Here is a 23,843-nt window from a genome sequence, read left to right on the forward strand (position 1 = left end):
CGATGAGGGGTCAATATGAACGGCCCACTGAGGCGAACCTGACAGATGCATATGGGGCATCCGTTGGCTTTCGCTGGTTACCAACAAACCATGCGAGATAGCTGCTCTACACAATGAAGGCCCTTCGCTTACAATGGAGATATCATGCGCTCGCGCTTCGAATATAACTCAATGAAAACAGCTTTCATCCTTGCCCTAGCCGAGGCGAGACTTGGTTTGTCCATACCTAGACTTGGAATCACACGAGAGCTGAACCAGACGGTCATCCAAATACATCTACATACAGTCTGAAATAGAATATGCGTTTCTTCTTAATTGCAGGATACTAGCATCCAACCCTAGGATCTCTACTAAAGTGGCAAGGCAACAAGGCGCAGATGACCAGCGGTTCACAGGAACGACATCCATACCAAGACGCGTTCCTGTTCCATGCCATTAACAGTACTCTTCTAGAAGCCTACTGCATGAACAGTTGTTAGGCTTCTCCACAGAGCCCCTGCTGATCTCTTGGAGTGTGTCAGTATCAGCAGCTGATATGGAGTTTCACCTAGACGTGGACTGGAGCTTATATAGACAGTACTTGCACTGCACGCTTAATAATCGGTATTCGTATTGATTTAAGGGCTCGATTGACGTTGTCTGCACATATGCTTGTCATTTAAGCTTATTTGTGCCCTGCAGATCGGTTCTCAAGGTCCTCAACCTAGGCTCCCTGCATACCGTGCTAAAGCGTGTACCTTGATGGCGAGAGCGCGTGCTTGCTTGCTCGTTTGAGAGATAAGAGATACGTAGTAGCCCTAGGTATAAACATGGTATGGAATATATGCCTTGATCCTCTGAACGAGTGTCTTGTTGTACCTAAATGTCGAGGGGTCTCACCTTCTGTTCCCGTGACCCTGACTTTCGTCTATACTCTGTACCGATTCATATGCGTCCGGACCCCTTGATAAATGGATATGAGCTTTGGCTTGAAGATGTTATTCTTCGAAAATATTTATAGGTCGTGACGAGTATCTAGCATTCTATGTTGTACTACCGAAAACCCCATCAGTGCCCATTGACCACTGCCTCCCCAAACTTCCTAACGATCCAAGTACACCACTCATCAAATTCCCCTCTCCACTCCTTCAACCGTCTAGCCTTGACCCCCTTGCCATTGACACCCTCCACGATGGCCCCTTGCCACTCTTCTTCAGATTGATCCTCAAACGCTGCCCACCGAATACTATCCTCTGCCATCGTCGCCAAGCCCGCCAGCCCCGTGTTCTCAAACCCAGCAAGGACCTGATAAAAGTCATGGCTGAGGCCATTCTTGCCGTGACCCAAAACAGCAGGGTCATCGTTATTGAGCGAGACGGCGACGCCACGACTTTGTAGTGCTGGCATCGGGTGCATGAGGATGCTGGATGTTAGACGGAGGACTTCGTGAGAGATTGGGCACATCTCGACGAGGATTTTCTTCTCTTTGACCATATCGATTAGCAGCGGGTGTTTGTATAATGAGAAGGCATGTCCAATACGTCGTGAACCGAGGAGTATCGCGTCGAAGAGGTTCGAGTCTGTGCTGTCGCCGTCGCCTAGACATTCGCCTGCGTGAAAGAAGAAGGGGATATTGAGATTCTGCTTTGTGCATTCAGCCTGAAACCATTTTGCGAGCGGGAGAAGCTCGAGAAGTGTCTTCCCAGCGTCTTCCTGCCCGACAAAGTCGAAGCCCGCTATGAAGTCGGGAAAAGCCTTTTTGCATGATAGACACTGTTCCATTGATGATTTGATGAACTCGAGGGGCATGCCGCGGATGGCTGTCCAGATCATGCGTGCGCCCCAGAAGTTGCGGCCTGCGGGAGAAGAGGTGTACTTGTTGACTTCGTCTTGAAAGCACTCAAGGAAGTAGGTGAAGTCTGGCTCTGGGGTGGCGGAGCCTTCGCGGTAGAAGGGTTGGACTAGACCAAGGCGCAGCTCGACGTATCTGATACCGTCATTGTTGAGTTGTTGGAGGAGTCGAGGGACGCAGCGGCGGAAGATGGGCTCTGTAAAAAAGAGGCCGCCGATGGCGCCGAAACAGGCGATGAACTTCTTCCAGATGTCGGAGATGCCGTGATGGTGTTGCAGAGCTTCTTCTTCGTTAATGGTCATCCGTGAAACAGCCCACTCTCTGAAAGCTGTAGCACCACCAGGGTACATCTCAGCAGCGGCCTTGACTGACACAGGCTTGTTAGCCATGTAGTCCGACTGCCAAATGTTGGCCGGCTCCTTCCCATCCTGGGCACCAGGCTGATATAGAAATTCAAATGGCTCTGACCATTTTGATCCTGTGCCAGGACATAGTGCCACCGGACTCGTTATGTAGAATCCCGGTATGTCGATCGCTTGATCAATCATCCAGTCGATATCAACCATGGCTTCCATATGCGCATGCAGAAGGCAGCCCTTCGGCATCGCCGTGATGATCTTCCACAACGTAGTTTGCTCCATCCGATCCCGCGATAACGCAAATGACATGCCAGGGAACATGACTTCCTTAAGGTCGTGGGTGGGGATGGTAGTTGCCGGTGCTGTCCAGAACGACTTCAGCTCTTCCTTGCGGATGCTGGACAGGATCGTAGCGGCCTTCTGCGCGACCGGTGACATGCTCAGCTTAAAAGACTGATCATGTCTGCTGAGTTTCTCGCGCTCTATTAACGCAGACCGTTGCGAGAGGTGTGTTTCCATGTCCATGTGCGCCATCTTGGTGAGTCCCTGCTGATTCTCTCCAATTTCAAAACTGAGACCGTTCAGGAAAGAAAAGTCTTCCCTGCAAGTTTATGACGGTGAGGAAAATGAGAAATTTCTGCCAAGTCGATAGCAGAGTATCAATTGCAACGGCGGGATGCGTACTCTTGCCTAGACCCCACTGATTGTTGCTGTGATAAAAAAGGACTGCCCTGCTTATCGGTTGGTTCCCCGCCACGCCACAGGGACCGCCGTTACCCCAAACTGTTTATGGAGTTCGGAGCTTGCCGACAGCAGAGTCATCGTGGGCGACATCTCTTAGGGTCCGTAGATTATCAAACGAGCAATTGATGAAGAATTGAAGAATCTTGAATGACTTGTAGGATCAATTTGGAAGTAACGGCTGTCACGCGATAAGGCGGACTTATGGCCAGGAACGACTTTTCCGGTCTTGGCGCGCTCCGTCGCTGGAGCTCTGAGCTTTGCTTCACTTGGCTGTTCTTCCTCCTCTACATCACAACACTTAACACCAAGACGGTCGCGTCATCCTCACTGAAGCTATTCTAGCTCTACACGAGAGTTCTCGTTGGCATTTCACCATGGCTCAATCGCAACCGAATCAAGCGCAGCCACCCCCAACCCTCACCAATCCTCGGTTCACGCTCGAGCTCGAATTCGTTTCCTCCCTCGCGAACCCGTACTACCTCTCCCATCTTGCAGTAACCTATCCAAACCTGCTAGGAATCTCCAAATCCGGTAACCAGAGCGATCTGAACGATGACAATCAAGACCCGGAGGCCGAGGCGTTTGCTGCCTACCTTGCCTACCTCTACTCTTACTGGAAGACGCCCGAATACTCTCAGTTCTTGACACATCCTGGTGCGACACTACGCGCGCTTCGACTACTCCAGGAAGAAACATTTCGTCGTGATATCATTCGTCCCCAGGTGATTGAGGGTTTAGCGGGAGTGGACTTGAACGCCGAACAGGGCGGTGCGAATGGGGCAGGAGAACAAGACGGGGATGATAAAGCGAGTGCAGAAGCCCAGGGCAATGGTGCAAATGTCTGATTATGATACAAGTGGCACTATCATGTCCATTGGATCTTTACTGCTTCTCGGTGGCCGGGTACTGTGGGCTGGGAATCAGGCAGCAAACCCCGCAAACGAGAGACATCTGTGGTTCCGAGAGGTATAGATCGAACATGATCTACTTCGATCCTTGGATTGAACCCCGCGATTCTTAGTGGCATTCGTACCTATCGCGAGGGCGATATCGATGCAGTGACGCCTTTCCCTGCTTGTTGTTCTGGAACATCATGTGTGACCGAGGTAGCACCCCCGTGATCGTCAATGGCGCCGGCAACTCCAAGAGCGAAAAGAACATAACACGCGAGCGCGCGCTAGTTGCTCAACATCATTTGCTACCCGGCCTACGCCCCGAGGATGCGCATCTTAATGGTTACTCAACTGGGACGATAATGCGGGGGAACGTGAGCAGCTGAAGTATATGGAGCACTGCGCGCCTTCCATCCTTGCACGAACACAGCATCTATAACCAGGTTCTGCTGGCAGTCGGAATCAGGGATTCCAAGCAGCAAACATCGACATGAGTCGATATATTCTAATTCCATCTCGCTATTAAATGATACGCATGAGACCGATATCCCCGATGAGCCAGGTGGAAAGACCCAAGATCGTCATCGGCTGGGCAAGGCACACGAACCAATTACCAAGCAGCTACCACACTATATAAGAACCCATGAATAGAATTGACATTATGAAAATCTCCAAATGATCAATTAGCGTCTTCATAGTACATTTAATTTCTCTCTTGACAACCTACTCTCTGAGGAAGGTGATCGCCAAGTGTCCGCGGACAGGGAGAAGTTGCCGACCCTCCGGCGCTGACCCAACCACTTATTTCCCTGTCTTCCCCTCGAGCCTCCCCAAATCTCACAAACAGCCACTCCCCCTGTTGCCTTTCAGCAACACCGGTTGTGCTTGAAAAGAGCCACCGTACATTCAGATCATCTCTACAGATGGATCTTATTTCTCCTTGTTGATCCGCCCAGATCGCGAACACCTCGCTCGCCAATCTCCACTAATCACGGCCGCACCTCCGCGACTCCTGCAAGGTGACATCAAGCGCTCCTGATGATTTAGCAGTGCTCGCCTCATAATCAGCCGCTCCAACTCATCTTCACTCTTTTGCGACACCCTTGAAATTCCTCACTCGGTCTATCCGGACTCTATCTCCCACCTGAAACGGACACCTACCCCTGGACGATCGGCCTCATACCCCTGTTCACCATGCCGATGGAAGCAGTACGCCAAAAATGCCGCCCAAAGCATCAAATATTGGTTCTCAAGTGTTATCCCCAGTACCAAAAGGGTGTCCAAGAAGTCAAGCCGAATTCCAGCGAACTCTCCTACCTTCTGTACTATGTGAGCACGCGACGTAGCAAGCTACCTAAGGTTAGCACGTTCTTGGAAAAAAGGGCTGCCCGAGATGTCTGGCGTCGGAAAATTGGGTGAGTCTGCGAAGATCATTGGCCGTGTTTGTTTATTGGATGCAATTATGGAATTGTCAATACTAACGCTGAAGCTCTACGTCAGCAACGTCCAAGTCACACTCCAGATCCTCAGCGCGCTCATCGAGAAAGTTCCCCGCGATCTCCCAATCTTTGCCCGATCCGTCTTGACCGTCATCGAGACAGTGCTCCGATCTCGCGATATCTCGATGGTCGAGGACTCGATTGCGACCTTTGAGACATTTTGCCGACACCAGGACATGGCCGCACTCTCTGCTGAGCAGGACTTTGCGAATCAATACCGGGACGTCGTTCAAATCTACGCTGGCTACGCTCATGAAGATTACCAGCCCCAGGCCAAGACCGCACCCAGTGCCCCGCAGGCAATCAGATGGAAGAACGCAGGCCTGCGAGCTATAAAGGGAGTGGTCAGCACTGAAGCTAGTTTGGCAGCAGATGGCGGGGATTCTCTGCGGTTAATACTACCTGTTATTCTGGAGAACCTTTACACTGGAGATGACCTCTTGATCGCATCACTTGAACGTCAACTTCATGAGACAGAACGCCAGCAGCCGGATCCTGGGGTACGACGAAGATATAGTGCAGTAACAGTGCAAACCGTTGATACCGCAGAGGGCGACCCCGCATTGGCAGCCCAGAATATCGCCGACGTCGATAAGAAAGCTGAGTTAGATATGAGGCTACTTGCTCTCCGCTGTTTGGAACAAGTGATTGTCAATGGCAGCAGCCGTGGCCAGATTCGCGTTACTACAAGAGTTGTGCTAGATTTCATCTTACGCAAAGCACAGTCTAACAACAGCTACTTATTGCTTGAGACTAAAGAGAACAACTGGGCCACGTCTTTGGTCGAAGTTGTTGCGAAATGGTGCCCTGTTCAAGCTCGTTTCATCATCTCAACTGCCGCCATGGAGGTCCTGTTCGAAATTCCTACCAAAGAAGCTCATCTGGACAAAGCTTTCACCGTCATCTACATCATCGACTATCTCTTGAAGTCATCGGTGAATATGATCGGACTCAGCGTGATCGACGTGTTGCTCGGCCTGATGCGTTACACGGCGCTCTTGGTATCGCCGGTGTCCGAAAAGGCGACAGAGGAACAGTCCGCTGAGAAAGAAAAGAACCACTATGGGGATAACGCGGAGCCTTCCCCTAAAAAGAACGATTTGCTTTTGCTACTCCAAAAGTGCATTGGTGACCTCACTACGCATATATATTATGGAGACCAAGTTGTGGATATGCTTAGAGCAATTTTGACGCGGATAAAACCGGCGTCCAACCAGGATCAGACTTTGGCTACCGCTGCACCAGATCAACCCGAGGGGCTCTCGTCAGAGTCTGACCCAACGTCATTCTTCTTGCCCAGTGCCAAGGTCAGCGCTTTGCGGGCTATCAAGAACATCCTTCTGGTGGCCAACTCCCAGCGGCCTACGGCGTCCGCCGGTGTTGAATCGAGGAACCCAGTCGGTATCCACGTCTGGGAGGGAACTCATTGGCTTCTTCAAGACTCGCACAAGGAAGTCAGATATGCGTATGTTGACGCACTGCTGTGCTGGCTGAAACTTGAAACAAACCAAAACGACCTCAGACTGAAAGATCGATCAATCAAAACTGCTCTGGTCTCACGGCGCGATATATCAGATGCATCGGAGCGAGCTTCCAAGCGAGCAACGGGTGCTCATCAAAGAGAAAAGGCCGTGACGATTGCGCAGTCGAACTTCCTCCGACTGCTGCATTTGAATGTCTATGAGGCGGCTCTTCAACATGCACCGGAGGAGACTGAGGTCCGAATACTCCACTTGCTGCTGTCCAGCCTCATTAAGCATCTTGGGATTAACGCGGTGCGGTTTGGGCTACCCATGATTATGAGGCTCCAAGACGACATGTCATCATTGAACAGTCTGAACACATCGGCAGCCAAAGTCACCATCGGAAGCCTGGTGCATGGTTATCTGTGGGTGTTGACGGAGTCTTTTGGCCTGGATACTTTGAGAATTGGACAGGAGATCATTACTGAGATCGATCTACGAAAGGCCCGAGGTATCTGGCTGAACAGCATTACCTCCTCATTGGCTAGCTTCGACAGCATCATCCAGGATACTCGAGGACATGCTGTCAGCCATAAAAGTGGTGAAACAAGTCAGATGGTGCCATTCAAGAGTGGTGCCGAGGAACTCGTCCGCCGGATTGAGGAGTCTTATAACCGCACCATGTCTGCTAACAGCCCACCAACTTCTCCGGGACGCAATTTCGGGAAACCCGTAATAGGTGGGCATATGTCGCCAGTCAGCCTGCACCCAGGCGATCTCCTACCACCCGCAATTAAAGAGCAAATGATGACGCCATGGTCCAAGCAGAGTGCGCTAGAAGCCGCGGAGCGCGAAAAGTCCGAAGCCATGTCACTCACTGGTTCGAGAACAGGAACCCTACCCGTCCGTGGAAACACCAACGCCAATGGTACCGGCAGCTCCGCTTCAACCCACTCGCCCTCAACAGCTCACGTAGCGGGCGCAGGCCTTCACAACTCTCGTCGCATGAGCATGCCGGACAAAACGGGCACCGCCCACCATAGCTCGAGCAGAGACTCTCCAGTTCATGTCAACGAGCTGAGGCGTGTTCTCTCTGTACAGGCTCCAGCCAGAGATCGACGATTGAGTCCGTTGCGTGGCCGCCTTGACGCCTCTAACGGCAGTATTATTTCATCCAGCAGCGAAAGCATGGTCAGTGGGTTTTCCAACTCTGAGTTTGAGGGAGACGGGGGCTCGATTCGCCCGCCATCCACGAGAGACGGACAAGAGCCATTGGATGGGGATGAGACCCCTAGGGCTCTGACGAGTAACGGAGTCAACTATTCACACCCGCACCTGGCATCTCGCAACTCCTACGTAATTCCTCCAGTCCCGCCAATTCCTTCCGATTTGTCTATTCCAGGGGGTTTCCCCAACGATTCCCAACGCTCCTTGGCCGCATCAGACCGGCCTTCTACGGCCCCTGGCCCCCGCAAGCAGAACGGAATCAACGGAAAGACTGAGCACAGAACACTGCACAGGCAGAAATCGCGGACAGGTGCCGGATTTGGTGCCGAAGTACCAGAGGTGGCTATCAACGGCAAGACTGCCGGAGCTCAATCACACGGCGTGCACGGAATGGAAGAAACGTCTCAGCGACGCGATGTGCAAAATCTTTTGGACAACTTTCTTTCGTCATCCGAGCCAGACTCTTCTCGCCAAACAAGGCCGACATCCAACTACATTGGTAGACGTAGTGTGACGGGTGGAATTGGACGCCCGCCGTATTAGTCTACCCCCTTTTTCTTCACATTCCCTTCCTCATTTTCCTTTTCCTCATCTAAATGGCTTCCACGGTGATTGACTGCTCTACGGATATATACCCGTTCTTGTTGGGTCTTCACTTGCTTCATCTTCTTGTTTCTGCGTTCTACTCTAGCCTGTTGAACGGTTTTGACATCCATTCCTTGTGCTGGGTTCCCCAGGCACCTATTAGATTTCCTTTCGTCTATATCCCTGTTATTTGAGTCTTCTGTTATGGTTCAGTGTGTGGAGATTTATAGAATTGTACGTATCTTTTTAGGCTGACTCACCTTCTGCATGATCATTGGTTCGAGTTAAACTATATATTTTTATCACGGTGCACCTGGCGGGTCAAATATCGATGAACAAGTAGTACGGTGTGGCTTCCACCAAATACAAAAGCTGTCAGAGGAACTTACAAGGTATTCTGGATTCAGGCTCGCAATAACTAGCGACCTCAATGCTCTATTATTTCTCGCGTTGTGAGTGGTATCAGATCACATGGGAAACGTGATCGGATGTCTTCGCATAAGCTCCCCAGCCCCGTCGCATCTCTCCTCAACTCACCTCACCTCACCTCCGACACTTCCCATCAGACGCCACAATGCGCCAAATATTACAATTTCCTCTTCTTGCCCTTCCCATCCTCACGGCCGCTCTTCCAAGGCCCTCAACCTCAGAGCTCACACCTCTCCCCTTGGTGATTTGGCATGGCCTCGGTGACGACTACACCCGCGACGGCCTCAAAGAGGTCGCCTCCCTCGCCGACGCCGTCAACCCAGGAACCTACGTCCACATAATCCATATTGGCGACTCCGCGTCCGCCGACCGACAAGCAACCTTCATCGGGAACGTCACCGACCAACTCTCCACCGTCTGCGACCAGCTCGCTGCCGAACCGATCCTCTCCACCGCGCCCGCCGTCAACGCCCTTGGCTTCTCGCAAGGCGGCCAGTTCCTCCGTGCCTACGTCGAGCGATGCAATTTCCCGCCTGTCCGAAACCTCGTCACATTTGGCAGCCAGCATAATGGAATCTCGGAGTTCCAAGTCTGCGGATGGGCTGATTTCGTCTGTCACGGTGCGGAGGCACTCCTCCGTCTCGGACGCTGGAGTAATCTTGCGCAGTCGCAGTTCGTTCCAGCGCAATACTACCGCGATCCCGCCGACTTGGATACGTACCTCGAGAACAGCAATTTTCTGGCCGACGTGAACAATGAGCGGGTTTTGAAGAATGTTACATACAAGGAGAACCTGGCTACCTTGAACCGCTTCGCGATGTTCATGTTTGAGGATGATAAGATGGTGCATCCGAAGGAGACGTCGTGGTTTGCGGAGGTGGATTCGGCATCTGGGGACGTGATCCCGCTGCGGGAGAGGGATATCTACAAGGAGGATTGGTTGGGGCTGAAGGAGCTGGATGACAAGGGTGCTTTGGAGTTCGGGACGCTGAAGGGCGAGCACATGCAGTTGGCTGACGATGATTTGGTAACGGTGTTCAAGGAGTATTTTGGGCCTGTGGAAGTTGATCTCTCGCCCACTGAGGCTCAGGAAGAGGAGGTTCTTGTGAACCAAGATCTTTAGGACATTTAGCTATGTTTTTGGCTTCAGTTATCAATACCCGAATCAATGCTCATTTGCTACCGCCTTGTACCCCTGATGCTGCACGTTCTGTAGGTCTTGTTTGTCATGCTCTTCGCCCTACTTCTGGTCCTGGGGCTCAAAATAAGAAGATCACCAAATGCCAGGAACACATTCGTTCAGAGGCTGTGTGACGGACGCACAACCTATCATTCCAGACACAACGGCCCAAAGTGCTCACAGCCTCATAACCAGCTCCATCACATGACAGCCACCCCGATATCGAAATCACCTCAGCCACGTCCCCTCGAACATTCAGCAGCATTACATCCCCTTCCAGCCTGATGTACATCAGACCTTCTCGTTGTTATAATGAATTGGACAGGAGGCCGACTCCGGCGGCACGCCGAGACCAATGCCAAACCCCGGACGCAGACCTTTGGGAGCAAGAGCAAGAGCAAGTCATGCGGTCTGCATCATATTACCCTCTTCAATAGTCTTGGGAAGGGCATTGGGAACTCGAGGCAGGATACTGAGGGACCAGCTTCAGAGGTAAGAGACTAGAGACCTACCGATTTTGACCTCTACTTCGTGGCTCAGATCTAACAACCCATCTACGAAGCAAGGCTCCCAAATCTGGCCCTCACCATAACGCATCCCAAAGTACGACCGGGAACCCAAGAGCCGGCCAACAAACACAACCCAATACAAACCCAACATCGTCCGCTATAAGCCGACTAGACAAGATGAAGCGCCACCTCCTCGAGACAACAGACTGGGCTTCAGTGGGAGCCGCAAAGCCAGTTGAAATGTCTTTCACGCCTGAAGCGGATATTGAGCGATTTGGGAAACGGAGGCGTCTTACGATGGGTGATCATGCGAGGCTGAATACGACGAGAGGGTCGCCGAGAATCCAGTCTCATCTGAGTAGACGGTTCGAAGGCGCAGGGAATAATTGTGATGCGGACGGTATACCCGAGGGCTTAGAGATACGGATTGATGGGCGTCGGTTAGGGCAGGAAGGGCGTGCTGACGCTGGCGTTGATACTTCCCAATCGATGCTGTTAGAGGAAGAGTCTCAAGGCTCGAACAGGACTCGACATTGGGTTGGAACCAGCATACATTCAGGCGACCAACAACTCGATTCATCACAGTTGCCCTTCATACCCAAATTACAATTCAATGATCATGGCTTTCCAATAACGCTCCCCCGAGAGTTCTCCGAGTCGATGGAGCCAGAGCCGGAGCCGTTGGTGTCAAATGAAAGTACCGGAAGCTCTATAATTCCGCGGACTGCGTCACCTGTTCGTAGACGGTTTACTATAGATGATCAGGCCATCGCCGACAGAGAAGGAAGATTTGATATCTTCACTCCAGTAAATGGACCAAAAGCCGGGCCCCGAATCAGGCAACCCATCCACTACCAGAGTCAACCAGAGTATGAGGCCAGAAGCTCTGAGACTGCATCACCAGGACCGGGATCAGACCTGCAGCTTATGCATGATAAAAGCTACGAGGGTCTGATAGGGCGCTCATTTGAAGCCGCGTTGCATCCGGAATCTAGGCTCGACGCCGGAGTACGGCCACATCATTTTTCTGAATTGTCAGTACCAAGGCAAAATCACCAACAGGTTGATCAAAGCCTATGGAGTCGAAACGAGCAGTCTGCGCATAGAGGAAGTGATAGGGCGTTCATGCTGTCATCTCCGGAAGCGGTCCCTTCAATGACAGGGCAAACTCAAGCGCTCTTCGGCTGGCTACCGCAAATGCACAAGGCGCCTAGAACGCAGAGGCCGGTGTACAGCCAGCTTGCTGAGCCCTCCAAAAGCCAGATCCAGAACCAAGCTTTCACCAGCTCCCCGTGGCCAGAAAGTGAGGCAAATCGCCTCGTTCCGGATAGGACGTATGCTCGAGCGCATCGTGGAGTACACCAAACAAGAAACGACGAACAGGCTGCAGCTGACCTGTCACCCAACGGGTGTGATACATTACTACACTAGCCAGAGAATCGAGGGACCTCTTCTTTGAGAATATTCGGGCAGCCCGTTGCTTTTCAGGACTCCGACGGACTTACCGACGATCATATGGTTAGAGGAGGGCCACCTGATATGGGCCTTGAAGCGGACAACACGTACTTGAGCTTCTCATCGGGACCATTGCGATTCGCCTCTAGTAAGGGCGGGCTACTTGACCCATAGGAAGCCTTCCTCTTATTGAACATGCTTCATTTGCTAGGGCTTGTCCGCGGTAGATACCCAGTGGCAATCCACTTGGGCATATCACGTGACTATACCACGTGACTCGCTTCGGGATCTCGCCCACAAAATCTGTCTTTCGACCGGAACATCTTTTCTTTCATTAATCTCGAGGCTGGTTCTCGACTCAACGCCCGCTGAGAGGCAAAGCCAACGCACGAGGTCCAAGTCCTCGAGGCTGTAGCCTTCTTGAAAGCCATTGGTCTAGTTTTGACGCCGACACTGCTTTGACATTGTTATTTGCTGTTCAACGAGGCTGGGATTCAGATGAATGCACGCCGACAGAGAACTGCTTGCAGTTTGAATTGCATCTCGATCGATCTTGTTCATTTTTCAAGGTAAGAAAATTCTGCTTCTCCTTTTCTCGCGAGGCTGGGCCGCTTGGCCCCATCTTTTTATGATGAGCAACCTACCTTAAAAGCATAGTTCACCTGAGATCTTCGGATTGTTGAACGAAAACAGTACCATCACCATATCTATCTGATCTGCTCTTTCGTCATTGTTTATCTCGATCCTGATTCCTGGTATATGAGCTGACGAATGACGGCAAATTTAGGTCTTGCAGATAGTTTCAGAATTATAGAAAATGCACAATAATGTCTTGGTCCCTGAATCGAAATTCCCGAAAATTTCCTCATTCGTGGTGCTCCGAATGCATTGCTGCCCAACGTGTCTGTGCTTTAGGCGCTCACCACCCAGTAAAATTAAGTCGCCTACCGGTAATCAAAGGGTTAAAGTTGATGCATCGATCCTCAGGAGGCTTCCGCATTTCAGCAAACCTGCACCGTACTTTTTTCTCGCATCGCTTGCAGCGCGGGGTCTGCTTCTCTGACACGGTGACATCTTGCTTGTGAGACTCAGCCTGCATTTGCAGACCGTCCCCTGTTCCGCGGATTGACGTGGATGAACCCTCGGCCATACGATGAACCAAGTTCAATAGCGGGCGGCTATCACAGGGCGAGCGGGCCCCCTATCACACCAATTGACTGGCTCAGAGACGGCGAGCCATAGTTTCATGCTAGCCTCTTTGCAGGAATCACATCACGCCGTCGGGGGCCACTCGCCAATTAGGGCAAAGGCACCTCACCGCTACAATATCCAAGGAAACTGAATCGGGACGTGCCGTTCCCTCTGAACCACTCATTTCGATGCTAAGGGCCACGTCAAGTCCACAGGATTCGCGCTTGTCGAATCGTCTTGCACGATGCTGAGAGTGAGGCAGCCTTTCCACTTTGGTGCGTTCGCTGTGCCCCTCCCAGCGAAGCCCCCGCTCCCTCCGTCATCCCATCCTTTCCTTTCCCAAGCACTATAAGGCCGCCATCCCCCCTTCTCCTCACGACCTTTCCTTTTTATCTCATTCATACCCAACGACTCTCACCAGGATACCATCGACTCAACTTGCCGACTCCAAGGAACCTCTCTTGATACCCAGCCACCCTTAGCCACCTCTTACCCACTACTCTATCTTCTTTTCATACGTCTACTTCCCAGATTTGTCACCAGTCAAATCTTCCACTTGCTCTGCTCTGAAGGACCACTGTCTTGTTTTCCTCTCAGCAGTCTCGCCCGTGGACCTGGACAATAATTGAAGCCCCTGGCTAAACTCACCTCGGATTTTACCCACTTGGATATTCCAATCCGCTCCCAGGATAGGACTTGTGCTTTGTTTCTTTTCGTTTCTACATCTTCTCCCAGGCTTCTTTGTCTGCTCGCTTGCGACACATAACAGGTAGTTCCCTCTTGCTTTTCTTTCCCATCGCTCTTTCCTTTCTTCCCAAGCAACATGCGCGCCACACCTCTTGCCAATGGACCACACTGGATGAAGTCGACAATTTCTCAACCTCTGGATCTTTCAGCTTCTCTCTTTTGCCTTGCTGGATTATCCGGTGCCGCATCGCGGTTACCCAGAATAATGATAATGACAACCACAATGGTCTTGGCCATTCCTTGATGTCTGCAGCAGCCGCTGCGAGGCTGGACTCTACACGAGTGCTGTTTAATGTTGCACACTCGCTTCGAAAACTAGGATCTCTTCTCCCCCTTCTGGACTATTCACCTGCCACTCCAGCCCTGGGGTGGCGGACGGACTTTGCCTTGGATAACCAATTGATACTTGATGACCTTGATCTTACCTTCTCTCCTTTGGACCACTGTTTATGATGACCTGATATGACCAAACGACTGATCTCCGACCGGAGTGGAACCCCCAAAAGTGGACTACACAATGTGATCCCAGAATTTTCCCCGGACTTCAAAGTTCTCTTGAACTTGCCTGATGTGGCCTTGACCAATATCTTCTACCGACAGATGGATTTCTCCGTGCATCTAATGTTGTTGCACTTCCGTTGACCCAGGCAATGATTGAAACCTCACCCATGGATACCAGCTGAATGGAAACAGTCCCAGCCGATCTCGACATTTTAGGAAGAACCCTCGACATGACCATAGGATTCCATTGCATTCAGATTAGTTTCTGTTGTTCCTTTCTCTTAATACGACACGACTTGGATGCCTGATGACCTCGCCCCTAATGGACCTCTTGACCGATTGGCCGACCTTGCTGCCACCACTGGAACCCCTCTGGATCTCTTTACCTTCGCATAGCCTATTCGGTTCGTACTATCTGAGCTCCTATCTGCGACGAAGTGGCACTAACCATCATTAGGAATTCTGTTCAATGGACTTCGGACGCATGATTTTCCTTTGTCTCGATATCTTTTTTTTCAACGTTTTGAATGTAGATTTACTGACTTGATCTTCTTTTAGTCCTTGCATCTCAACCAGCATACCGCTGGCCATACCACAATGTCTATCAAGCACGACCCAGAGACAATGTTTCTCCCTCAATCAATGCTTCACATGGACCACTCCCAATCAAGGCATATCCCAGGATCTCACATGGCCTCAAGACCACAGGATGATGAACTTTTGAGCCAGGACAGCTTCTCCTTGTCTACAAGCACAACCCACGGCATGCACGACATGGACTCCATTGACGGCAGCTCCATTGCGTCAAGCAAGCCTGACGACTCCCCAGCAGTCCAGATGCTTTCTTTCTCATTATCACAACACGCTCAGCTCCACTCTGCCGTGGGTGCTAGCGACATCATGTACTCGGCCGGTTCCGATTTCCATGGTCTTCCAGACGTTGGTGAACAACCCGATATGGACTTCTCCAAGCCCCAGGACTTCAACCCATACAACTCGCTATTTGATTTCTCTGCCTTTGAAAATGATGTCAATGGCCAGAACAGCAGCCACCCATCTAGCACTCCTGATCACGGCTCCCCTGCCGGTGACGCTTGGAACTCCATTGTCCCGGATACCCGCTACAGCCAGTCCATGGACCACTACTCTGGCAATGTCTTCCACCACATGCCCGTCTCTCCCCCACTGACGGAAGCGAGCAATGATCTCTCTGTCACATCTTCTTGCTCTCACTCAGGATACCCTGCCTACATGGCCAATGAGGATGCCATGCTGAAGGACATTACTGCCACACCAGTTGGAGGTCACCTCAACCTAGGAGACCCAATCTTCCCCTTGACACCACCTCTCGCAGAGCAGGACCCAAACAGGTTAGTTGAATCGCTAAGTATTTGCTTAAGAAAAAGCCTAACCTCCAGCAGGACCATCCGCCCGTCTAAGAGCGCTCGTAGGCCAGCATTGCAGTTGTCCCCAGCCCAGCCACCAGTCAAGCAGGATTCTGAATTCTTTCCACCACTTCCCGTCAAGGAGCCGCTCAGGCCAAGATCCAAGGATGGCATTGAGGCGCGAAACCCGCGCGACCACCCTTACTACTCTCTGCCCACTCAGCGCGATGGAAAATACCACTGCCCGTTTGCTGCCAATGGAGACAAGCCTTGCAACCACCCACCCACCACCCAGAAGTGTGCTTACCAGTGAGTAACCTCGACTTGGAAACAATTATCGAATACACTAACCCTCCCATAGCAAATATTTGGACTCCCACCTGAAGCCCTACCGCTGCCGCGTTCCTACCTGCATGGATGCCCAACTTCACTTCTCTTCCAATGCCTGCCTCTTCCGCCACGAGCGCGAGGCTCATGGACTCCACGGCCATGGAGATAACCCCCATCTCTGCCTTTTTGACGGATGCGACCGCTCTGTCCCTGGATACGGCTTCCCCCGCCGCTGGAACCTCTTTGACCACATGAGGCGAGTCCACGACTACGCTTCCTCCGAGCGCCCCAGCTCTCCGGATGCTTCCCCTACTACCGCCCAGCCCAAGAAGAAGGAAACCACTGGCCGCAAGCGCAGAGTCACTGGAGTCAGCGCCGCCGCTCAGGCCATGAAGCGCACTCGCTCCACCCAGTCTCAGACCAACCCACTCACAAAGGCGCTCCAACAGACCACTGCTCACCACGGCCAGAACATCCAGGCTGCCGAGCGCAACTACTATAACTGCCACGGACGCCTCCTTGAGCAGCTCCGCAACATCACTCCTCAGGACTCCGCAATGCACGACAAGGTCAATGCCAGCCTTCAAGAGCTCATCACTCTCGGCATCACCTTCCGCCAAGCTCAAGCCAGCCAGGCTGTTGCCCAAATCACCAACGGACTCCCAGCTTGAATCAAGCAAGATGACGCTTGAAGCGAACCGTTTTCTTTAAACTTCTCAAGGACCGCCAGAGGATAGATGATTCCATAGGAGCCTTTCACATTCCAGCGACGGGAGCACTGCCTGAGTGACATCCCACAAACGCTCAGCGAATTGGCCCACGAGTTTCCTTCAGACTGAACTGCCAGGGACTGCATTCTGTACTTGCAAAGGATCATGATCACTTCCCGGATCGAGCAGCAAGCATACCATGCTGGAGCCGACCGGTAGACTGATCCCGTTTGACATGGACGGCCACAAACAAACCCAACCTCGTCCAGAGGTGGGTGTCTTGGATATTGCCAGGACTCAGCGCCGACCGCGCGCTTCTTTTTTCTCTTCTTCTTTTTTTTTTTTTTTTTTTTTTTTTTTGTCTCGTGCCATGTTTCGCGTGCACTCGATTCTTGTATATTTTTGTATTCTGTTGTATTGATTTGGGTGGATTTCTGGTGCTTTTTCTTGCTTTTCTTCTTTCCCTCCCTGCAAAAGTTCGCTTCGCTTCTATCAAACGTGAAGACAAAAGGACTAGCAAAACAAACAAACCAACAAAATCGCAGAAAAAAAGACAGGAGGTTGATTTGAATTTGAATTTGTATACAGCGACAGCAGCGCGAGCACCAGCGACAGAACCAGACAGGACGGAATGGAACTAGGAAACATTTCGGTTATCTATATCAGTATTTGCATGTTAAGTTAGACTTCTTTTTGTATCTTTGTTTTATTCTCTTTTCTCTTTACTTTTCCCTGTGCCTGGCTCGACTCAGTTGATCTGGTCTGATGCCGGGGCTTTGGTGTACGTTCTTGGCTTGACTTGACCGGCTTCTGAACCGGGTTCGATTTCGGGTGTTTTTATCTATATCAATGAACAAAACTTGAACAAAACAAACTTGCTCTTCGCTTCGTATGATTCTGACGCTATGGCTATGCTGGTATATACTCTCCAGATCTATCTACAGAAATTCGCAAATCTCAAACCGCTGCACCACCATTTCTATCCGATCCCAACCACATCTTTCTTCAGAACCCCCCCTACAGTAAGAAATGATATAGACGACGAACAAACCACCCTACCGCCCCTCAACCTCATCCCCAAAATCCGCATTCAAAAACCTCACAAACGCATCCCCCACATCCTCCCCCCTCAACCCACCACCCCCCTTCCCCGCCGCATGCGGCGCCGCAATATAAACCCTATTAAGCGTAATCCACTGCCTCCTCAACCTCTGCAGTCTCGGCAGCGCTAATATCCCCCCCGCGGCAGCAAGATCATCGCTTACACTCGAGAGCGCAATATGCGCCGGTATGAAGACCGGTGTACTTGCCTCGGGAACGGGTATGGTAATCCCTTCTTCCTGCCGGAGTATATCGCCGTTGGCGTCTAAAGTTGGTTTTGACCTTTGGGATTGGACTGAGGATGTGAGGGCTGTTTTTGCGGAGGGGTTTGATAAAGTGAATGAGCGGATTGTCTGGATTATAGAACTTGTTCGCTTTTCCATGTTGTATAGGGCTGAGGAATCGGCTGTTGCGGGGAGGACGGTCGCTTGGTGTGGTCTTATTGCGACGCGGGGGCGCGTTGAGAGGCTTCCTCGCCCTCCGGGTGTTGTTGTCGTTGTACTTGCTGCTGAGGAGGGATTGAGAGACGTTGAATCGAATGAGGAGGTAAGTGTTGAGACTGAGTCTCCTTCCTCTGTAGCATTCAGTGTTGAGGGGTGCGGGATCCCCGTGAGCGCAGTCCAGATCTCTGCGATTGGTGGCTCTGCGTCTGCCCAGGGGACTGTGAAGAGGGGTTTATCCCAGCGGCTGTGCATGGATGGCTCTTCGTAGCGGAAGATGAGGTTTTGTTGGAGGGCGGGTGGGTAGGGGTCTGGATTGGGTTCGGTTCCGGGTTCGGTTTTGGGTTCGGTTTCGTTTGATGAGGGGGTATTATTGCTGGCTTCGTCGGTCTCGGTTTTGGGTTCGTCCTTTGATTCTGCGGAGGAAGCGTTCTTCTTTGCTATCCGCGCCTCGTTGTTCGCGACACATTGATCGATCGGTGTTCCGACGTGAACCTGCCATCAAACATCAAGTCAGTCATCCTCTTCACAGAAAACCATCCAAGCCCGACCCCCCCATAAAAAATCAACGGAGGGGAGAGAGAGAGAGAGAAAGAAGATAGAGAAACATACAACACAACTACTCGTCCCCAAAGCCTTAGCCTCACACCAAAGCTGATACCGATACCCCTTGATATAATTCATTCCATCGAGAATAACAAAACTATCCTTGCCCAATAGTCTCTTCGCGCGCGTATAAGCGATCCCGCGCGCCTCTTTCTCGGTCCGCGCGACATCGTAGACTGTACGCGGAGTATTGACGTTGTCGTGCGTTGAGACGACGTGAATTTTATACCTTGACGGCTTCAATTTGGACTTTGATGTGGAGGAGGCATCTTGCGGCGTGGACGTGGATGTAGAGGAGGCGTCGGCGTCAGAGTCAGAGGGGAATAGTTGCGACTGCGTTTCTTCGAGGAGGCGCGCGAGTTGCGTTGCGCGGTGGGTTAGACCCGAGCAGGGGTAGCCGGTTAGGACTATGAGCTGGTGTTTTCAGTGAGTACGGAAGTTAACGCAGAGCGAGTAATTTGGGTAAGCTTACCGGCATTTTGGCGGTTGTTGGAGAAAGAGTGAGGAGTTGGAGCCCGACTTGGAGTTGAATCTTTTTTTGCGCGGGGATGGCGGGGGTTTGGTGTTGACCGCCTTTGCATACTTCATGCTCTTGTAAGTAGACGCCGGTAATAACAGTTAATCGGTGCTATTGAAGTATCTGGGAACTTTGATTGAAGAAAGCTAAATTATAAGTTTATTATCGCTACTAAACTTTGCATAGTTCTGGTGGGATTCAGGATTTTGCGGTCGGGAATCGGGACATAACGAGAGGGGTACCGGCAAAGGAATGCTTGAATTGAAGGTAAAATTGTAATTGCATTTTCAGGACTGTAAAGTGTGCCCTGGTATAAGTCTATTCCAACGCTCTATAATCTATATGGTATTATGTTTATCGTAACTGATCATCATTCCAGCGAAGCTCGTATCCAAAGACCGTCCTCCGGAGTATCTCGTCCTGCTACAAGTTAGTAACTGCTTTGAGCCTTGACCAATGCGGAGAGAAAGAGACATACGCCAGGATCATCCTCGAAGAGGACCTTCTCCGTCAACTTCTCGAACACCTTGGTCACTGTAAACCCACTCTGCTCAGCAAGCGGAAAGAACTTTTGCGTCTGCGGCAGCAGCCATGGCTGGTACGGCGTGAAGATGACCAACGCAACAGCATCCTTTGTCCTCTTCATGGTCTCCTGCATCGTCTTGATCAGGTTCGGGTGCTCGCGCCAGCTGTACACGACATCTGCCATGATAAGAACGTCAAATCCCTCCGCCCTCGACTCCTCAGGTATGTAAGTCTTCAAGGGCTCGACGTCGCTCCCCCATTGATAGCCCGTGACGTGCAGCGAGGAACCAATGGGAACAGCGGGCTTAGCGGCATCGGCATTCTGTTGCATGTTATCGACGAGGTCAAGGTCGGGGTAGTCGGTCATCACGGTAGTGCGGGCGCCCTTGATTGCGCTCACGATGCTGGGTACGCCCGCTGCGGCGCCGATCTCGAGGACGTCTTTGCCAGTTATAAGGGTGGGTGCGTTCGTCTCGATGTAGTCTGAGCTTATGCGGCCGGCGTTCCAGAGCATGTTCCCCTCCATAGAGATGTTAGCAAAGCTTCCTATCAATGGTAACGGGCGGTAGTACATATAGAGGGTGGCTGCCGACCAGGCGCACGCGGACGACATCGCCAGAGAGCATTCGGTGTTCGGCAAAGGTGGGCTCCTTCTCCGGAGGGTAGAAGCCCTCGGGGTCCTGGAACATGTCCCCTGTATCGTAATCGTCTGCCATTGTATTGGCTTGGCTCAATCTATGACCATATTCAGCAGACAACGATGAGGGACAGCGAGAAATCTCATCGAGGTGGAGCTGCCCCTCGTCCATCACTGCTAGATTGGGAATAGCGGCCGTGACTGTCCCGCCATCACATGATATCACGTGCCGCTTCCCCAGATCGTGGACAAACGCCGAGATTTTGCCGCCCGATGGAAGCGCGGGAGGACCTTTGGGGCAATACCGTCGCTTACCGGGATAGGCCGCGTCTCGGGGCGCTTACCGTGTAAATTACCGTCCTATTACACGGCCTGGAGTACATCTGCAGTCAGCGTCAGCACTCAAAGCATTGTTCACTGAGTACATCTTTTAGAGTACATTCTATAGACCACTAGTACAGAGTAGACTGTCAGAGTTTTGTCGTATTCTTTACCGTTCTGGAACTAAGGTATTGGCGTAGTGCTTAAGGCAAAACGAACCGGTGAATCTCGAGACGAGGACTGGTGGACGGTGGACACGATAGCGCCATTTCCCGGTCGAATGCGCTCCGACTCACTCGGATTTTGTCCGCGAATCCTCACCTTCACAACGGGACAGGAATACTGTGGAAAGTGGAATAGCGATCATTTAAGGCAAAATCGAGCGCATCTCCAGCGCCGCACATCAGAGGATCTCATTGGAGGAAAATCGGAACGAACTCGTCGATCAGTGCAGCGAGAGAACAGTGAATCTCACGAGCCAAAAGCCCAATCTTGCATTGCACCGCGGTTGTTCCTAAGTTAATCCAGATCCTAGACTTTGGAGGTTGCATCGCCGTTGCATGATCTTATCATCACTATCAGGCTATCAGGGCATTCATAGTGAGAGTCGGAGAATACTGGGAGGCATAGATTGTCGAATCGTCATACCGCGGTATCCCCGGCCAGCGCCCCACGTGGGCCTCTCTGTCTCTCTCTCTCTTTCTTTGCGGTGATCATCTTCCTCCAGCCTTTCTCTCTCTTCTTCCCCTCTTCATCCTTCCGTCTCTCCGTCTCTCCGTCCGATTCTCACGATCTCCAACATCTGGAGTTTGGCTCTCACCTCTGAACTCTGGTCCTCAACCTGTTCTCCCTCCCTCTCCGCACTCCACGTCCCTCCACCTTCCCCAATCCTCCACTGAAGTCACCCTTACCTACCTATCACTGTCGCGATTACCTCACTTAATCAAGTCGAGGACTCCTCATCCACGCACCTAAAATATCCCATCCCTACGCACCTCGTCCTCGACCTCACCCGACCTCACCATACAAGCCACCATGAACAACCCAACAACCACCGTCGCAGCCGCAACCCTCGCCCTCTCGCAGTCAAATCCGCAATCTGCAACAAGCACCAGCACCCCCACCGCGACTCAAGTCCAAATGCAGTCCCAGCTCGGTTCCCAAGCACAAGTCCCCGTGAACCAGCAAATACAAATACCTCAGAACACCACACAGCCACAAACACAAGCAGAGTCGCATTACCCGCATCAAATATCCGGCGATGGCGGCCCGACTGCGACGGCGCCGTTTTTACGGGACTTTAGTCTAGTCGCCGAGGCTGCGAAACGGGCTCAGGTTGCCATTGTTACAAGGGATCTAGAGGGAGTTTCTCTATAAATTTACAATCGAGGGTTACGGAGTACACTTTTGCTACGAGGCCAAGTTCAAAACAGAGAGGAGAGAGATCGGAGGTGCGACAAGAGGGAGGATGGATGGTATCATTCGCGTCACCACTGCCCTAGTTACTAGGTAGCCTGTACATCGCACCGTGCTACGTAGTGGCAGCGCACCACGAGTAACCGGTACTTCCGTTCGTACTCGGTTCTCTACGTACCATCAAACCTGTTTACAGTGCGGGGTTGACTTGGGTCAGGAAGATCTCTTGTCGATCATGGTCTCCGCGGGGAGTTTGGATTGGAGTTTATCACTAGGATAGAAGCGTTTTTTATACCTTATTTATATCATCATATCGTCATCTCATTTCATTTACTGATTTCTGGCGCTCTAATATCATGATTTCTCGGGCAAGAATACACTGCACTACCGCTGTTCCTCTTCTGTATTTGGTTGGTTTTGCGGAAGACTGAATTGTTCTAGACAAATCAAAGCCTCAGCCCTGCAAGCAAGACAATTTTCCAAATGATAGTCTCGTGCCTGATAAGCAGCTGGTCAGATCACTTGGATAATGAGTTTCATAATGCAGCATTCAAGATGGTCATTGGTATTAGCAAGACTATGCGAATACTATTAACTTAGCCTGTAATCATTGAACAGCAATATCGGCCTATTACGGCGCTCGAAAGATTCTTACCACCTTGTCGAACTCCCAAAGTTTACTCTCTGTACTTTGGGGAGGCCCTTGCTCTTCTGATATAAAGAGCCTTAGGCCTTCCAAGTTACATCGTAGGATTGAGAGGAAATGATGCACCAGGACATCTAGCGCCATGACAACTTTGTCCCTCCTCCCTAAGGTTATATATAATTGAAAGCGACGTCTCTAGTGGAGTCTAACAAAGGGCCTACGTACTCGGCCCGTACAAGGGATCGATCCATGAAGGGTTCACATCCGCCTCCTGGCGAACCAGGCAGCGTCAAACGCAATCATCGTATAGCGTCCATATTCAAAATCATTCATAGACAGCGTGTGACCATCCAAATGCATCCTAAATGAATGGGTGCCTCCTAACCGTGGGCAATTGACGCTAGCAAGACAAACAGGAAAGGGCCCTTTCATGGGGCCCCTCGAACAGGATTCATCAAGCCTACTAAACTTGAAAGCCGCATAGAAATATTGTCCATCTCTTAATAGAGAGAAGCGGAAAAGAGAGTTGGGCAAAAGGTTGGATAGGTACCGGAGATTCCATGGTCATTAGGCATACTGCGGGAATGCGAGGTACC

General features: G+C 51.4%; 9 protein-coding genes across 9 annotated transcripts; 6 read left to right on the forward strand and 3 right to left on the reverse strand.

Moving 5' to 3' along the window:
* Positions 1 to 869: 869 nt before the first annotated feature.
* BDV14DRAFT_171954 (uncharacterized protein) lies at positions 870 to 3,087 on the reverse strand. The gene has a single exon (XM_073768516.1). The coding sequence runs from the start codon at positions 2,722 to 2,724 to the stop codon at positions 1,048 to 1,050; it is 1,677 nt and encodes a 558-aa protein (XP_073628980.1). The 5' UTR covers positions 2,725 to 3,087; the 3' UTR covers positions 870 to 1,047.
* Positions 3,088 to 3,308: 221 nt separating this feature from the next.
* BDV14DRAFT_199468 (mediator of RNA polymerase II transcription subunit 31) lies at positions 3,309 to 3,779 on the forward strand (the record flags this gene model as incomplete). The annotated part of the gene is made up of 1 exon (XM_073773265.1): positions 3,309 to 3,779. The coding sequence occupies one exon, from the start codon at positions 3,309 to 3,311 to the stop codon at positions 3,777 to 3,779; it is 471 nt and encodes a 156-aa protein (XP_073628981.1).
* Positions 3,780 to 4,575: 796 nt separating this feature from the next.
* BDV14DRAFT_171957 (uncharacterized protein) lies at positions 4,576 to 9,092 on the forward strand. The gene is made up of 2 exons (XM_073768517.1): positions 4,576 to 5,242; positions 5,328 to 9,092. The coding sequence occupies exons 1-2, from the start codon at positions 5,022 to 5,024 to the stop codon at positions 8,557 to 8,559; spliced, it is 3,453 nt and encodes a 1,150-aa protein (XP_073628982.1). The 5' UTR covers positions 4,576 to 5,021; the 3' UTR covers positions 8,560 to 9,092.
* BDV14DRAFT_50412 (palmitoyl-protein thioesterase family protein) lies at positions 8,930 to 10,359 on the forward strand. Its single transcript, XM_073776926.1, has one exon. It carries the CDS (start codon positions 9,176 to 9,178, stop codon positions 10,151 to 10,153), a length of 978 nt encoding a protein of 325 aa, XP_073628983.1. The 5' UTR covers positions 8,930 to 9,175; the 3' UTR covers positions 10,154 to 10,359.
* Positions 10,339 to 12,294, forward strand: BDV14DRAFT_50382 (uncharacterized protein). Its single transcript, XM_073776925.1, has 2 exons — positions 10,339 to 10,702; positions 10,777 to 12,294. Exons 1-2 carry the CDS (start codon positions 10,523 to 10,525, stop codon positions 12,148 to 12,150), a joined length of 1,554 nt encoding a protein of 517 aa, XP_073628984.1. The 5' UTR covers positions 10,339 to 10,522; the 3' UTR covers positions 12,151 to 12,294.
* Positions 12,295 to 14,956: 2,662 nt separating this feature from the next.
* On the forward strand, positions 14,957 to 17,103 carry BDV14DRAFT_50495 (putative C2H2 finger domain protein). Its single transcript, XM_073776927.1, has 4 exons — positions 14,957 to 15,017; positions 15,071 to 15,983; positions 16,035 to 16,307; positions 16,360 to 17,103. Exons 2-4 carry the CDS (start codon positions 15,211 to 15,213, stop codon positions 16,997 to 16,999), a joined length of 1,686 nt encoding a protein of 561 aa, XP_073628985.1. The 5' UTR covers positions 14,957 to 15,017; positions 15,071 to 15,210; the 3' UTR covers positions 17,000 to 17,103.
* Positions 17,104 to 18,093: 990 nt separating this feature from the next.
* BDV14DRAFT_199472 (putative RNA polymerase II Elongator complex associated protein Kti12) lies at positions 18,094 to 19,663 on the reverse strand (the record flags this gene model as incomplete). Its single annotated transcript, XM_073773266.1, has 3 exons — positions 18,094 to 19,074; positions 19,192 to 19,599; positions 19,658 to 19,663. The coding sequence occupies 3 exons, from the start codon at positions 19,661 to 19,663 to the stop codon at positions 18,094 to 18,096; spliced, it is 1,395 nt and encodes a 464-aa protein (XP_073628986.1).
* A 294-nt stretch (positions 19,664 to 19,957) lies between these two features.
* efm7 (putative nicotinamide N-methyltransferase Nnt1) lies at positions 19,958 to 20,992 on the reverse strand. Its single transcript, XM_073768518.1, has 3 exons — positions 20,800 to 20,992; positions 20,181 to 20,747; positions 19,958 to 20,122 (listed from the first exon to the last, which is right to left on the reverse strand). The coding sequence occupies exons 1-3, from the start codon at positions 20,941 to 20,943 to the stop codon at positions 20,057 to 20,059; spliced, it is 777 nt and encodes a 258-aa protein (XP_073628987.1). The 5' UTR covers positions 20,944 to 20,992; the 3' UTR covers positions 19,958 to 20,056.
* An 838-nt stretch (positions 20,993 to 21,830) lies between these two features.
* Positions 21,831 to 23,169, forward strand: BDV14DRAFT_171972 (uncharacterized protein). Its single transcript, XM_073768519.1, has one exon. The coding sequence runs from the start codon at positions 22,221 to 22,223 to the stop codon at positions 22,560 to 22,562; it is 342 nt and encodes a 113-aa protein (XP_073628988.1). The 5' UTR covers positions 21,831 to 22,220; the 3' UTR covers positions 22,563 to 23,169.
* Positions 23,170 to 23,843: the final 674 nt, after the last annotated feature.

Source organism: Aspergillus stella-maris (assembly GCF_047715825.1).
Source record: "Aspergillus stella-maris strain CBS 113639 unplaced genomic scaffold BDV14scaffold_22, whole genome shotgun sequence".
NCBI classification, from domain to species: domain Eukaryota; kingdom Fungi; phylum Ascomycota; class Eurotiomycetes; order Eurotiales; family Aspergillaceae; genus Aspergillus; species Aspergillus stella-maris.